The sequence below is a fragment of the Coniophora puteana genome (assembly GCF_000271625.1).
Source record: "Coniophora puteana RWD-64-598 SS2 unplaced genomic scaffold CONPUscaffold_1, whole genome shotgun sequence".
NCBI classification, from domain to species: Eukaryota; Fungi; Basidiomycota; class Agaricomycetes; order Boletales; family Coniophoraceae; genus Coniophora; species Coniophora puteana.
The window spans coordinates 3,113,525-3,128,953 of NW_006913053.1; the positions used below are offsets into that span (position 1 = coordinate 3,113,525).

At 50.9% G+C, this 15,429-nt stretch overlaps 4 protein-coding genes across 4 annotated transcripts; 1 reads left to right on the forward strand and 3 right to left on the reverse strand.

Moving 5' to 3' along the window:
* Positions 1-177: 177 nt before the first annotated feature.
* On the reverse strand, positions 178-6,908 carry CONPUDRAFT_79171 (myosin class I heavy chain). The gene is made up of 18 exons (XM_007764631.1): positions 6,848-6,908; positions 6,727-6,798; positions 6,499-6,667; positions 6,127-6,449; positions 5,914-6,076; positions 5,763-5,866; positions 5,323-5,715; positions 5,245-5,271; positions 4,687-5,190; positions 4,275-4,637; positions 3,917-4,223; positions 3,779-3,867; positions 3,592-3,723; positions 3,422-3,543; positions 3,161-3,374; positions 2,272-3,108; positions 1,415-2,215; positions 178-1,355 (listed from the first exon to the last, which is right to left on the reverse strand). Exons 1-17 carry the CDS (start codon positions 6,848-6,850, stop codon positions 2,177-2,179), a joined length of 3,861 nt encoding a protein of 1,286 aa, XP_007762821.1. The 5' UTR covers positions 6,851-6,908; the 3' UTR covers positions 178-1,355; positions 1,415-2,176.
* Positions 6,909-7,038: 130 nt separating this feature from the next.
* On the reverse strand, positions 7,039-9,164 carry CONPUDRAFT_96083 (ARM repeat-containing protein). The gene has a single exon (XM_007765423.1). It carries the CDS (start codon positions 9,158-9,160, stop codon positions 7,112-7,114), a length of 2,049 nt encoding a protein of 682 aa, XP_007763613.1. The 5' UTR covers positions 9,161-9,164; the 3' UTR covers positions 7,039-7,111.
* Positions 9,165-9,267: 103 nt separating this feature from the next.
* Positions 9,268-10,906, forward strand: CONPUDRAFT_115916 (Gcd10p-domain-containing protein; the record flags this gene model as incomplete). Its single annotated transcript, XM_007765424.1, has 9 exons — positions 9,268-9,408; positions 9,461-9,588; positions 9,648-9,751; positions 9,802-9,893; positions 9,939-10,147; positions 10,196-10,469; positions 10,538-10,640; positions 10,692-10,778; positions 10,829-10,906. Exons 1-9 carry the CDS (start codon positions 9,296-9,298, stop codon positions 10,904-10,906), a joined length of 1,188 nt encoding a protein of 395 aa, XP_007763614.1. The 5' UTR covers positions 9,268-9,295.
* Positions 10,907-11,085: 179 nt separating this feature from the next.
* CONPUDRAFT_134308 (uncharacterized protein) lies at positions 11,086-14,998 on the reverse strand. Its single transcript, XM_007765426.1, has 8 exons — positions 14,357-14,998; positions 14,280-14,302; positions 13,877-14,231; positions 12,299-13,822; positions 11,738-12,246; positions 11,504-11,685; positions 11,338-11,453; positions 11,086-11,284 (listed from the first exon to the last, which is right to left on the reverse strand). Exons 1-8 carry the CDS (start codon positions 14,819-14,821, stop codon positions 11,243-11,245), a joined length of 3,216 nt encoding a protein of 1,071 aa, XP_007763616.1. The 5' UTR covers positions 14,822-14,998; the 3' UTR covers positions 11,086-11,242.
* Positions 14,999-15,429: the final 431 nt, after the last annotated feature.

Below are 15,429 nucleotides of genomic sequence, written 5' to 3' on the forward strand. Positions count from 1 at the left end.
GCCTCTCTTCGACCTACTACTCTAATGCACCGTATACATTTCTCTTTCTGACATCTCCCTCTTTCTCATTTCGAGCCTCAATCGTGCGCTCAGACGCCATGGAGGCACCCGCACTTAGGAAGGTCTGTGAAAGCCACTCCATCGTCGCCGTGGAGATGTAACAAACGCATAAGGTTCAGGTAACAGCGAGGATTGACCATAGCAATGTACATCCAGTCTCTCGACCCAACACGTCCCGTTCCAGACCCCCATCTCCTCTCGAGAGCACCCAGGCGTCGCTCTCCCCCCCACCTATCTTCAAACCCAAGGCCAGACTCAGCAATTCGGCCACAGTCCGCAAGCTTTCCAGCACATCCTCCCAAACCAATGGCAACAGGCCTGTCCGTACCGCTTCGCCTGCTCCTTCGAGACCAGTTTCACCCTCAAGGCCTCCTCCAAGCCCCACAGCTCAGTCGCTGGCCATCAAGGCGCGAGTCACTGCTCGTCCTACCTCTAAATCGATCGCTTCTCAATCCACCATATCAGCCCGCTCCTCAGGAGGCGCAAAGGAGCTGTCTCCAACAGCCAGACCGACTCGACCACGCGGGAGTACAGGCAGCTCGACACTCCAGAATACTCTCACAACAGCTTCCCTTCATGTTCCATCGTCACCACAGCCTTCCCCGCTCTCCGAACATTCCTTCACGTCGGAGAGCGAAGCAGGCGTGAATAGACCCCTCAAGATCAAGGCCAAAGTATCCGGAGTGGTTAAATCCATGCCGAGCGCGGTGGAAAACACGTCGCCTCAGCCACCTTGGGCAACGACACGTCCGATAGCCCACCACCGCGCGCGAACGCCCTCCGTGACGTCCGCCTTTTCACAGAGCCATCCTGCACGAAGTCGTACGCCAGATGGCCCCTATTACCCCATCACTATGGGTGCGCCAGCGGCCAATCCTCATCGTTTCGTTTCGCCCCGCCCAATTCCGCATAGTCCTCGCCTTTACCAGCCGTTTATGGCCAGGGACAGTGACTCAGTCTCAGATACCCGTTCTGCCCCTGTGAAGCAAGAACAAAGCAGTATACCCCTGCCTCCGCTTTCTCCTCCAACTTCCGCACTGTCGTTATCTTCCAGGTCTTCGCTCTCCCATTCGTCGATATCATACAAAACAGATGACTCTGAGGGAAGTAAAGCGAGTGCTTCCACCGTTGGGTCACATCCGAACGATGGTCACGCTAGCAGACTTATCTCACCTCCACCTGATTCGTCACCCGAGCAAGATATGACCCTGGTAAACGACCGCAGAGACAGCAGCGACGTTGACTCGGAAGGCTCTGAACATAAAGCTCGGGCCGAGGCTAAGACCAATCGCAAGGTACTGGCAAACGCTCAGTGGACTTCACGACTCCTTTTTCGCTGACCCCCACTGAATAGATCGCGGACCTAGAGATCACCAACCGTTCCTTGCTTGCCATCAATGCGACGCTTGAGTCTACTAAGCACAGACAGGCCAAGGAAATCCGTGATCTGCGCCGTAAACTCCGAGAAGCACGACTCGCGTTGTCGCCAAAGCAATTTAAGGCCACGAAGGCCGAGGATCACGAAGAAGAGGCACATGAAGTAGAAGAAGAGGAGGATGAGTCAAATAGCGAAGAAGAAGACTACGCAGGTGATCAGGACGAGATGTTCCTTCGCGTAAAGTCTATGGTTGAGGGTCTCGTTGCGTCTGGCAAGGCGGCACTAGAGACACGGCCTACCGACTTTGGCGAACGAGGAACGACGAGAGTGCTCCATGCGGACGAAGTGCGTCACTGGAGAGGCTCCAGTGGTAGAAGTGCTGCCTCGGACATCATCAGTCAAGGGGGAACTGACGACCTCGATGACGATGCAACCACTCGAATGTCCTCGTCTTATCTCAATGTGCCGGACACTGATCACGACTTCACGTCTGAGGATGAATCTATTCCACCCCATCAATACGCTCAGCCACCCCCAATAACTGTCACTTCACCCTCATGACGTTACATTCCTTCGATCTCAATGATCCATGCACTCCTTTCACTGCTTTGTAGACATTTGGAACCGTTGTTATATACCACTATTATCGGTAACATCTTAATTCTTAAGGAAATGAACTCTATTGTCCTGTTGCCCGAGGATATAATACAAAACATGAATAGCAATGCCGTCTGCCAACTACTCGCCATCTGCGGCTCTCTGTGCCCTCTTTGCGAGCTGGGAAGCGAGGATGAGCTACAGTCTGGAAATGCATTAAGCTTTTGAGTACTTACAGCTGCAGCAAGATCCATCTGGCCAACAGGAGCACCCGGTCTACCTGCGGTTGGTTTGTTAGCTGGAGCACCCGAAGTGGGACGGGCTGCGGTTGGTACTGGCGGTTTCGCAGGGGGTTTTGGTGCGCCTGGTTTTGCGGCAACAGGTGGTGGTGTTGCCTTCGGCTTCGAACCAACAGGAGGCGGAGCTGGCTTGCCAGCTAGTGAACTTGATGGTCTTGAGCTAGTAGGAGTAATATCGGATGACCCAGCACTCGCTGTGGCCTTCTTCCATGGCGCCGCAGATCCATTTCCAGCTGCCATACCTGGGAAGACCGCCACAGGTTTGGCACTTACGTCTGCCGCGACTGACTTGGCGGATATGGACGAACCATTACTTGGTTTGGGAGCGGCCGGGGGCGTACGGCGAGCTGGTGGTGGAGGTGCGGCAGGCGCCGCTTTGGGCTTGGGCGGGACAAGTTCAAGGTAGTTGTTTGGTGCCCAGCCTTCTTGTCCGTCCTTTTTAACAAGCCACCAGCCGTTGTTATCCTTCTCTACTAACTCTACTATGTCGTCCTTCTTCAAATTCATTTCTCCCTCTTGGGCATCCTCAAATGCAAATTTTGCCTTGTAGAGTTCCGCTTCCGACTCAGTAGCTGCAGCAGGGGGTGGAGGAGGTGGCGGTGGTGGAGGGGGAGCGGGACCTCGAGCGGGGGCAGGTTTTCCCGGTGGGGGCTTCGAAGCAGGGGCTGATTTGGGAGTAGGTGCGGCTGGAGTAGAACCTGCTGCTGCTGCAGGAGCAGGCTTCCCTGGCAGAGGCTGGGCCGCTGGCTTCGGTCGGGCGGTCGACTTGGGTTTCTGCTTTACACTCTAAGTTGTGAAGGCGTGAACATGTTAAAGTTACACTCACGTCAGAGGGACCACCGGCTCTCAAAAGCTTGCCCTGAGTGATGGGTCGGACAACACCTGCCTTTCGCTTCGCCGGAGGTCTTGACAGGCTACTGGGTGGCTCGCCTGAAGGTACATGTACGCTATGACTCTTATACAGGTCATCCTTAGTGACCGTCTCATCCTTGATGAACTTGATCTCAGCCCTCTTGTCTTTCTTCTTGGCATAAGAAATCCTACACAAAGACTGAGTCACTCATCAAGATACAAGCAGTATACGCACGTAGCCGTAATCGTCAACGTAATGCTGGCTTGAGTGAGCTGCATCAAATTGGTGACCAACTCAGTCTTGAAGTAACAGTGGAGGATGGGATCTCCTTCTTCGGAGATGCCGCAGCCCACAACCTATGATCGAGGTCTAGCCAAGCCATGAAAGAACATCTTTGTACTTACAAACCAGTCATCTCTCATGTTGGACATTGAGATAGTCTTGATTGTGACTAGCGGTATCTTCCGATCAAGCACATACTGGGCTGCTCCGTCCTTAGAGGCCGATACAGAGACAATGTGCAGGGCTTTCTCAGTCTGTGGCGGGCCAATAAGAAAAACTTGGATAAGTGACAGAGCCGGATGTACTCACTACAACAAGGAAGCGGGGAGAAGGTTTACTGGAACGTCCGAACTTCGATACCAGGGTTTGTGCTCTTGCACTGAAAGTCGCCTGATCCGCTGCGGCAAAGTCAGTGCAAGCAATGGTTGGCAGCTTTCGAATACAAACATCCAAGACCACAGGCACTTCGCAGTTCGGCGCCGAGCTCAGCTTGTCCATTGACGTCGAGGTAGTCACCCATGAAGCGACGATAGCTGAGAAGACTGAATCTGCGTCGCTCCTTGCGTTGTGCAAGTAGTTGATGACCATAGTCTCGGACCTTTGCGTACTCGAGCGCCTCTTTATTGTTCTTCCAGAAGCGTTGTATCCTCCGAGCGCAATCATTTTTGTATCGCCAGTAATTACGCCAAGCACGCTGAATACGACCCGCCATGTTGTGCCAGTACCTGTCGCGCATTGTCTCAAGGGCAAACAGCTGGTATCATGGCGTTCATAAAATGTAATACTCAAAAAAGCATGAACGCACAGTTTCTGGATTCTTGATAAAAGCCTTCGTCACACCCATCTGCCACTCCTCTTTAGCAATGCCAGTGTCTTTCAAGATCTGTTCGCATCCTGACTTTGAGTTGCCTTGCCAAGTGTACTCCCCCGCATACGAAGTTTCGGGAGACAGAAGATAAAATCTTTCAATCATCTTCTCAAAAGTGTTGCGGTAAGCAAATCCAGCACGCCGAACACGAATGTTCTCTTGTAAGCCGAGATATTTGATTTGGTGCAGGATGGCTTTAGAGTCGTATTCGGTACCACTACGATTCTGGTTGGGCTTGATAGTTCGAATGTAGGAAGGTTGCGCTTTCATCAAATTTTCGACAAGGGCACTAGCAGACGCCTAGAGGAACCGTCAAGGTATATAGAAAGTATATAGCTATGTTGCTTGCCTTGATCCTATCCCCGGCAGTGGGGGGTCTCTTTTTACTAGATGGATCAGGACGATCTGGGAATAATGACTGGAGGAACGGATTTCCACTGCTCCCAATTAGGTCCAAGAGATCCTTGATGAGTGAATCCTTGTTCTTGTCTGTCATGCCAGCAACGTTATACATGACATCGCCGGCGTAATGGCGAACCAAGAATTGAGCGCCCCGAGCCTCAAAGTGAGGGTTTGAGGACAGCATAGACGTGCGCTGAATGAAGCTGTTGTCTGCCGCAGTGGGATCAGCATGCGCAGTGGCACAGGCGTCGTTGAGTGCGGCAAAGATCCCTGGAGGTCTCTTCTCCTCAATTAAATCGCATACAATCTTGTTGTTAAAATAGTTGATCGGAGTCCACTTGATCTGCTCCCTGACGTACTCCTCCTGCTCCGTCTTCAGAGTAAGTTCGATGAAAATCTGTTGGAGTTTCTCGTTGACGTAGTTGATGCACAATTGCTCGAAGGAGTTGTCCTATCAAGGTGGCATCAGCAAACATTGACGCATGTCTATTGATGATACAGATACCTCGAAAATCTCGAAGCCGAAAATATCCTGATCGGAAAATCAATATCAGTGTGATAGATTATTCTCATCACAACGAACCAAAATGCCAATGACTTGAGCGGTCGCGCTTCTCGGCTTCATAGAGACGTTGATACGTGAAACAATCCATTCAAACAGATTGTTATAGATAGCTTTGGCCAGCGCATCTCGCCCAGAAGTGGCTTGGGCAGGGTTAAGAGGAACGTCATAGACCGAACCACGTCTGCCACCACGTTGAGTCTCCATCACCCTGCTAGTCATCACCTTCTGCACCTGAGCACCATCGACGTCCATGAGGTAGGCGATAAAGTCGGTAACTCCAGTATCAGCGACACGTGAATTGCCGTCATCAGCTTCTTCGTACTGCACGTTTCCTAACCACAGGATGATAGCTAGCATCTTGAAAATCTCATTCTGCTCATCGGCAGTGAGACCAATGACGTTCATAGCATTCTAGACAGGAATCAGTGGCATTCAGGTGTCTGACCATGATTTCGTACAATCGTCTCAGAGTAGTCGGCTGTGTCATCAATGCCTTGAACATCCAAGCAGTTGCTGAGGCTCGTGTAAGCGTAAGATTCTGGCCCCTGAAGTCCGAACTGCTCTATACACGCGTTAGACCTTGTCTGTTGACCGAATACACCCTCTTACCTCTCTGCTCATCCGACGCTGCCTTTGTAAACTGATAGAAAATGTGGAAGTTTCTTTCGTTTTCCACTTGCCCCACGACACGCCCCTTCTCGAGTAGATAATTGGTTATTTGTGCGCCAATAGGCTCCCCGTGGTCATTAAACATGATTTCCAAGTATTTACCCTATCAATGGTCTCAGAGGTCCGTTCAGCACAAGAAGTGAAGCCACGTACGTGTCGGCTAGAGTTGTTATTGCGTAGTGTCTTTGCACAGCCGAAACTTTCCAGAAGTGGGTTTGTTGCGAGCACCATGTCCTTTATTTCCTGGATACTGCTGTCTTGGCCACCTGAAACTGCGGCGATGTACTGCATAATGCGTTTCGCAGCCTCTGTCTTGCCAGCACCCGACTCCCCGGAGATGATGACACACTGATTCTCGTGATACGCATTCATGTTATAGTATGCGGACTCGGCGATGCCGAAGACATGTGGAGGTACTTCAAGACGGTTCTTGCCCTTGTAGCGGTGAAGAACCTCATCGGTATATATTCCAAGATCTGGAACAATGTGAAAGGACATCTTGATAGCCACTGAACTGGTACTCACCTCGGAAGGGGTTTACTGAAATGAGCACGCTACCAATGTAGGTATAGATCTCCCCGTTCGTCCAGCGTTTCTGGAGATTCTCGTTGATGCTTTCGTTGCTGATAGTTGTGAGAAGTGTCATGTCAGTAACGCCAACTTGTTTCTTCTTGAATCCTTCTTTCCAGTCTGCCTATGGTTAAACCTTGAGAACGCGATATGTCAACGCATGGGTTGCTCGCGACTACGCACCTTCGCTACCTTGGCCGGCCCGCCGCCACCTTTCTTGGCCGCTGCCTTCTTGCCCACCTTCTTAGTGATTGCCTGCAGCCGAATCAGCTACCTATTTTCAAGTTTGAATCGTCAAACTGACCATGGTTGAGGGCGAGGAGTCGGCTTGAGCGTTGCCCTGCCTCACGGAGTATCGACACGACAATGTTGCCAAGTCCGGGCTTCCGATAGCGCGATTACGCACAGTTGCACGCGACGGCAGATCCCGCTTCACCAAGGCACAAGTTAATCTAGAGTTGATTGACGTACATATTATAATATACTACTTACAGACACGGATCATAAGCTCAACAATAAGTAAGCTACACAAAGTAATCAACGACCAATATTATGGGCTTCGAGACCGTTAGTTGTCGTTCTTGGGTACCTTTTTCTTTACTTCTATAAGGTAATTTAGCGCCTCCATTGCAGGCTTAGCCACAGCCGCATCCACGGATCCAAATTCACCCTTCAACAAGCGTATCAATGTTTGAGTGGTGTCTGCTTCCTCGGCTTCTTTCAACACAGCATCGGGGGGTAAGGATTCTTGTGGGTTAAGGAAGAGGTTGCGGAAGCATACGACACCCCGATGTATCAGTCCAGGATCTGCTAAGCTCGAGTTGTCCTCTGCATCCGTATCAGGGGCAATGAGTTGGCCGAGGATGGAGAACAAGCGATGACGTTCGACCTGAAGGTCGAACAATGACCGACATGCGCTCGGCGAGTCCGATAGTATTGCCAGAGCGCCAGATGCAGCCAGCCTTGTTTGGAGATCCTCTACATCTGCCATGGCGACAACGACCTGGAGCTTGGATCGCCCCGCCTTCAGGTCTTCAGAACCTCCATATCGTTCAAACACCTCATCAGAGCCTGCAATGAGGTTGCATATCAGTTCCATTGATGCTCGCCGAACTAGTGTGTGATCCTCTAACAGAAGTAACTCTACTTTGTTAAGGAGATCTTTGAAGCTTCCAACCCGCATGGCACATTCAGGAGAACAGGATGAGATGTTGGTTAATGCCATGAGGGACTCGAAACGCTGAAGTAAAGTTGCTGAATCGTGCAGAAGCATTTGCGCGAGGGGTCGAATGGCATCAAATACCGTTCCGATGTTAGGGCCATATACTTGAACTGGGGAAGCAGTTATAGATAGCTTAGCCAATGCCTGGACGGCGAAGAGGTCGAGAGGATCCAATGTCTCTGCCTTGGAATCTGCTGAGGGTTTAACAAGGTTCATCAAACTTTTGGATGCGCCGCTTTGCAGCATCCGACCTCGATTCTCAGTGTCCTCTGCGATGTTCAGATAGGTCCGTCCTGTGGTCGCTCTGATACCTTGACTGTTTAGGCGCGATGCAAGTGCTAGGACGTCAAGCACTCCTGTAGCAGCCAAGGTACGTGCTCTAGTCTTTACATGCACGTCGTCGTCAAGAGGATCTGACTCCTCCGCTGCCCCTTTCTTGTTCCCAGCTTTCGCCATTCGACGTAGTTTGTCTATCTGAGCATCTTCTTGACTTAATCGTGGCCGATAAGTGCTTAGGTTATGAGCAATAGTAACGATCCCGAAGATCAAGCTAGACAGTTGGGAAGGTGGTGATTCCTTGCGCTTGGAAACAAGGGAAAAGAGCTTGGTGAGAAAGTTCCGGTCTTTTGAAATGTGCTCTTTAACAGATGAATTGGAACTGAGATATGCCAAGCCCTCCACAGCATCGGAGATAGAGGAGAGATCCTTTTCCTCGCTAATGATGAGTTTTGTGAAGAGGTTGGTGAGATCGCCATCGTTTGATGTAGTGAGATGAGCCTCAGCCTGACCTGTTGCCTCGGTGGAGTCAGAGGACTGGCCGCGAGATAACTTGACAACAGCAATCGCGCTGGAGGCGCGGAGATCGGGGTTAGAAGAACGGCATGAGGTTTCGAGCCATTGTACGAGATCTTCTGTAATGAGTGAACGACAAGTTTTATGACCAGCAGCTTGACTTAAGAGTCTCGAGGTCTCGAGGCACGCGTCTTGAGAGGGAAAGATGTCTATGGCATCTGTGATGTAGTCAATGACTCCATCCTGTTGGAAGATATATGCAGCTGATTGCCAATCGACCTGGAAGAGTGATGATAGAAACGATGCTGTAACAACGTAGCCCTCCTTCGTGGTGTCTGCGAGCTTGGCAGAGAGTAACGGGAGGAAAACTTTGCCCAAGGATTCGGTTGGAGCATTGTCTGAGACTGGCTTCTGACCTCCGCTGAAAGATGAGCGGACGCCTTGGCAGAAGGCAGAGAGAACGAGGATGGCTTTAGATCGAGAGGTATGGGGCTCGGAAGGCTGGAAAGCTGATATTATGTAGGACAGCTCGTCTGGGAGAGCAAGCGGCTTGTCTGCGGACACGGAGAAGGTTTTGGGCAGAGCACCTTCAGGGGCAGCCATGTCGAGATGGCGGCTGTTGGCAAGCGCGGATCGCGTTTTTGAATTCTCGATCAAAACTCGGAGATATACACCACACTGCAAGTTGCAAGGGTCAAATACTACTCTCTGCTTACTTCGCCTACGACAAAACTAGTAATGGACGAAGCAATTAGTAGCGTGCCCATGAACAATCTCATCCAGTCAGGCCACACAGTCCTGTTCCGCCTATTGAACGGAGAGACGCGAGGGTTGAAAGTTGATCACGGCTCGTTTGCGTCATATCCTTTCTTTGGGAGCATGCTAAACAACTGGATTCTTCAGAGCGGTATCCCTGGGTCGGCTTGGATCTTTCCCAGCCAATGCTCTCATTGGTCAGCGCTATGGCCTCACTCATGAGATTCAGGGAAAAGAGTTGAATATTCTTCCACCACGAGTCTTGCAGGAAGTCGGTATGCTTCTCAGCTAATATCATGCATGGTGTATTCATCTTGAAGTTTGTTTCAATAAGAGGATACCGATGCTACAAATGAACTCATCACGGATGGGGAGCTCGTTCAGCCTTTAACCATAACTGAAATCGAGGCCTTGAAGCAATCTGGGGCTCATGCTGCGGTACACATACTTCTCTCACTGACAGGGCAATCATTCACGAATTTGATCAGGACATCATAAAAGCGCAAATCGAACAACATGCCAACTACGAGCTGAAGACAGAGTACAGTAAAGAGAAGTACAAACGGAGAAAGGAAGCAAAGTAAGTTCACCACCTGTGAGTAGTGAGTTTTCTCAGATTTGCCAGATACATGAAGGCGTTCACAACTGTCGAACCTACACTGCACAATGTCTGCGAGTATTGGTTCAAGAAGGACCACAACCGTATACGCGATCTCCGCCCCGATACGCTTTCACAAATGTTGAACCTGGGTAGTATTCGGCCTGGTGGCAGGTACCTAGCGGTGGATGATGCATCAGGCCTAGTCATCTCAGCTGTTCTACATAGACTAGGCGGTAGGGCTTCCACCATCTCCTGGAGATATCCATCTCACTTTAAACCAGGCGAAGGGCGACTCATATCTATTTGCGACGTGGACTCGCCACCCGCTTATCCTGTCATGGCCCAAATGAACTTCGCAAAAGATATAATCGCACCCTTGGGCACGCTCAACTGGGCTACCGCGCAACCTGATTATGCCCCAGCAGCACCCCAAGAAGAGTCTTCATCCGGCGAGCCGAGATCTGATAGGCATCGTCAGCGGCTTGACAGACGCAAACTAGCCAATGATGCCCTCCAGCAGACTCGTAATGAGCTATTTTCCGGTGAATTCGATGGGTAGGCGCATTTTGATCCCAACAGTCTCGTATCAATCTCAGATCTGTTAACGTATGTCTCCTATGCAGCCTTCTCGTTTCAACGGAATACGACGCGTTTGAAGTCGTTCAGACGCTTTCACCCTATCTTGCAGGCTCGGCTTGCATAGTAGTCCAACACCCATATCAACAGGTAGTGAAGTTGTTTTGGAAACGTTTGGCAAACCTGCTAATCTTACCCAAGCCGCTAACAGAACTGCAAATGAAGATGCGGGCAATACCGTCGTACTTGGGACCTTCAATTACAGAGTCCTGGTCACGGCGCTATCAGGTAAGAAATCCGATGAAAAGCTGCCCGAGATATTTCTGAGCTACCTCAAGGTCCTTCCGGGACGAACGCACCCTATGATGAGCACATCAGGTACTGGGGGATTTCTACTGCATGCCATAAAAGTGTAAGCATGCCCAACTTCAACTGTCCAAAAGCCAATTAACTCGGATGCACTTTACCAGGTACGACGACCCCAACGCAACTTCAGTCTTGGTTCATCGCCACAAAAAGAGGGAAGAGGGCAAGCAGGCTACTGCAGCTCTCATAGTCGTGCCATCAGAATTGGGAAGCGTTGACGTTGTCATGGGTTCAACTGAAAATCATTTTGTTTCAGAACAGTCATAGAGGGGTCGTAATTATCATGATCGTGTCTAGATTAACAAGAGGTATCTGATACGAGAACTCAAAAGTCCAGAGCGTAAATCGAAGTGCAGGCTCCATAACATTCCGTCCGCCTGCAGTTGTTACTGAGGTGTTACACTCGCCGGGAACAGTGTAGCTACAAGCTGAAGTTGGGATGAGTTAAGGTAGCCAGGATCAAGACTATTAGGACACGAACCTCATCCAAGATGGTGTACGCGATGTGCTGATTCAGGCGCCTGTTCTGTAGTACAGCGAAGATACGACGTGCACCTCGGCGAGCGTTCGAACGACCGATCATATTGGCAGCAAGATCTACGACACATTGAGGCGATTTTATTGGCTTCGAAGCTCAAGAAACGCACCTGGAATAAGCGCGGATAACTTGCGATTCGCTTCGTCTCGCGTACGCGCCTTCTCTTCATTTGTCCTTAGCGGGATAGGTGGCCGAAGCTTTCCACCTGGCCACAGAGCATTTTTGAAGAGATTGAGCACTGGCATGATCCGGCTTTCATCGTAAAGCGACTTCACGCTCTCCCGGATTTTTCTAAGCAGGTGAATTTAGCATCACCAATGACAGCAACAACCAGGACACTAACCGCTCAACCGTATCACCAAAAACTTGCTGCAAGATTATAACAATTGCTTGCCGTCGCAACCAGTTATTCTTCTTATTAAGTTCAAAAATGGCCAGCATCAGGTCACAAATGGGAGCCGAGAATGTCGATGTACTCGTTTCACCCTCCAGCGGGTGCAATCCACCCGACACCTGCATGAAGCTGTCCTCAGACGTGCTCTTCCCGAAGGCCTTGAGCGCTTGTGCAACAAAGTCCTCGTCGTTGACGGATGTGCCGACAACACCTGCAAATTCGGCGGCTTGACGCGTGAGTCGCTGTATCATGACGTCGAGCATAGACGGCCCAAAGATCATGTCGTCAATGCTTTCGGCAACGGAGCGATAGAAGGTTTGGACAATATTCTTCCCCGAAGAGCTGGCAGCGGCCTTGGTAGGGTTATCCGGAACCTCAGCAGCTATAAACGGGGATTCGCGCGAGAGAAAGGTGCGTAACTCCTGACTTTCACATACGGCAGGTATGGCAATCAAGCTCTACATGGATGGTCAGAAAATCCCGTTTCGCCGACATAAGATGTTGAGTTACCTGTAAGTACCTTTCCAGCGCTACCCTCCGCGTGTCAACGAAGCTCGAGGACAAAGCAGTGACGAGACGTTTCCCCGGGAAATCGAGAGTACGGACCACTCCATATCGTTCTCGCAATTTGTTATGCATGCGGGAGAACTCGTTGTACCGCCGTGCAACGACCCAGCCAGACGCAAACGTTCCATCTTGCGCAAGCTGCTGGATCTCGATAAGATAGCGTACGACAGATTTGCCGTCTTCCTCGCCGACAGTCGAGCTAACAATGGACACTCGTGTGCGGTCGGAGACGAGCCGGTTCGCCGACTCTTGTTGTTCATATTGCGACTTTTGAAATTGAAGCTCTCGGAGCTCTCGGCTCATCGATGACTTGGCCTTGCGGAGGAGACGAAGCTCTTGAGCGTCGCCGGTGAGTTCCGCTTTCCTGATTAGCGCGTCCAGCGTTGAGTCGTGTGCTTCTAGTTTTGTAATCTTATCTCCTAAACGGTTGATCTCATACGAGAGCTGGAGGTCGCCGGGTCCTGCAAGTTGGAAGGAGCTCTGTTCAGCATCTAGCGATTGCTCCTCTTCGTCATCAGGCACAGGTTCCTCCGCCTCAATATCGTCATCAAACATCCCTCGCCCAGAAGCCACACTCAGAAGGCTGGAGCTTAAGCCGTTCGTCCTTTCGCGCTGGTCTTTACGTTGTTCAGCACCCTGGTCTGTCGCAATTATATCAGTCAATGCTGCCTGGATTGCCTCAATGCGCTGAGACTCCTCGACCGTTGGCCTGGGATCATCGGGATCATCAAACAGAGGTGTTCGATGTGTCTCTGAAGCCGTATCAGAGACTGGAGACATCAGCACCTCGATGTTTGTTCTAGAAGCAGGAGGAGTAGGTGGGGTGCGCTGAGGCCGGAAGCCACTCTCAAACGTGGTGTGTAGCGTCGGCGTAGACTCTGACCGCACTACGTTGGGCAATGACTTCGATTTAGGAGGCGGGGGAGAGATAGACCGAGGTTTGAATGAGAGTGGGGATGGCACCTTAGCATTGCCAAGATCAATATCCTCGATGACACGGAACCACAGCTCAGACTTTTGGAACTCCTCAAAGTCTTGCTCCATGTCCTGCTCTACCTGTCTTTGTGCAAACATAACACTCCGACGCACACGGCGCTCATCGGCAGGGGAAGGATCATTCTGAAGAGCGAAAGATCGGATGCTGTTCACATATCTATGGGAAACGGACGAGAGCGATGGATGAGGGGGAGTGACTGCAAAGTACAGGTCATTGATCATGGAAATGTCTTCTTTCAGAGTCTTGGAACTTGCTGGGTCCTGCAGCTGCTCCTCGTCGTCCCCGGATGAACTAGAGTCCACTGACTCAAGAGGATTCTTGAAGCTCTCTACAGTCAGCCAAAATTGAACAAGCAAAGAACGATGGCGGCGATCCATGAATTCCATGAGATACGAGAGAGAACCTGGGTTTCCCAAAACGTCACGTAGGCTGAGTCTGTGCTTTGCCTTTGGGTCCTCCAAAGAAGCTGTCTGAATGGGATAAAGATCGGCAATGCGATAGTTGATTAAGAAGGATTGGCTTACCGGCCTATCTTCTCCTCCAAGGACGACAATGCGCTGTTCAACTGTGCGTTTCGCCGTGTAGAGACGATCAAGAAAAGCCACAACATCTTCTGTCTTCTCGCCATTGATCCAGTCATCATTCTCATGGCTGGACAACAATTGCCTAGTCCTGCGTATTTCACCCATTATGTCGTTCTTGAGCCGACGTGCATCAAGCAAAGAAGAACAACGATTGATACCACGCAGGAAAGATTCAAACTGGCGAACATCGGTTTGTACGGTGATGAGGTCTGATTTGGGCACGCGCAAAGACGTAGGCGCATGGCGGCGGAGAGATTGCGCTTCCAGTACATTTCTGACTTTAGAGACAAGCTTCCTGCAAAATTGTGTTATAATGACAGGGAGTAGACAATACAGAACTTACTGCTGGTGAATAGCTGCTCCAGCCTAGTAAGGGAAAGTTAAAAGAAGCTTTATACCATTGAGAAGGCTAGTACATACAACTTGTTCTATTGTACGATTCCAAAAGTCCGGATCCGACAACATCTCCATGACAGGATAAAGTACTGAACACGCCAAAATCTCTCGAACAACGATCTTCAGGGTAGTGCTTTGAGCCTCAACCTCGGGAAGACAAGCGGAGAGGATCTTATCAGCAATGCTGCGCAGGTGTGCCTCCTCGCTCTGCCTGGTAAACGTCGAAGAGAGGTTGTCCACGGCCGGGTGCAGTTTACCGTTACCTTTCCCAGCGTACCTACTGGCTAAAAGCATATCTAGCTCCTCCGAGTGGGTCAAACGTCGCTCCAAGCCGGCGCCGCGAAGTGCAACCTCAGACTGGCGAAACTGTTCAATGTGAGAGGTGATCTCGGGGAGGATACGTTTGACGACCAGAGAGGGCATGTCGAGGTTAGCGGATTGGCTTAGAAAACGCTCAATAGAGTCGTGAAGAGTTGAGGAAACAGCCATTGGGAACGATGGAGAGTTGGAGATGTCGGTGTACCATACTAACACAAAATCGCGTACAATGTAGATGAGGATGTCAGTGAGAGCTGAGGATACAACAGGAAGGTCGGGAAGAAGGGGGGAAAGTGTCTGAGGGGTCTTGTGAGACCACTGAGAACGCGTTAAGACGGCCTGCCATGCAGCTGGCGTTGAGAAAGCGAGCGGGCGAGCGGCATGTGCGAGATTGGTCCTAGAAGCCGATGCTTTAGAGTCGAGAGTGTAGGAAAGGTAAAAGAGACCCGCGACAGCGAAGAGCGCGGCAAGAATGGTGAGTAGAGGGAGGAAGAGGAGGAAAGCGAGAGACGAGGGACCGACGCGTGTGGCGAGAGGTACTGAGAGAGCGAGGGCGCCGACTACGGCTGTGAGGCGCACGTTGCTGATGGAGAACATGCTAAGACCTCCGTATGATGCAGCCGGTCACCACTGTCGTCGTTGGGCGCGGTGGCGACGGCGGCCTAGGACATATTGCTGGGAGAGAAACGGCACGCTGGTACCCGCGGCTGATGGGGGCCGGCGGCTATCTATAACCGGCATAAAGCATTCGCTCATATTAGATCTTATATTATCGTTCT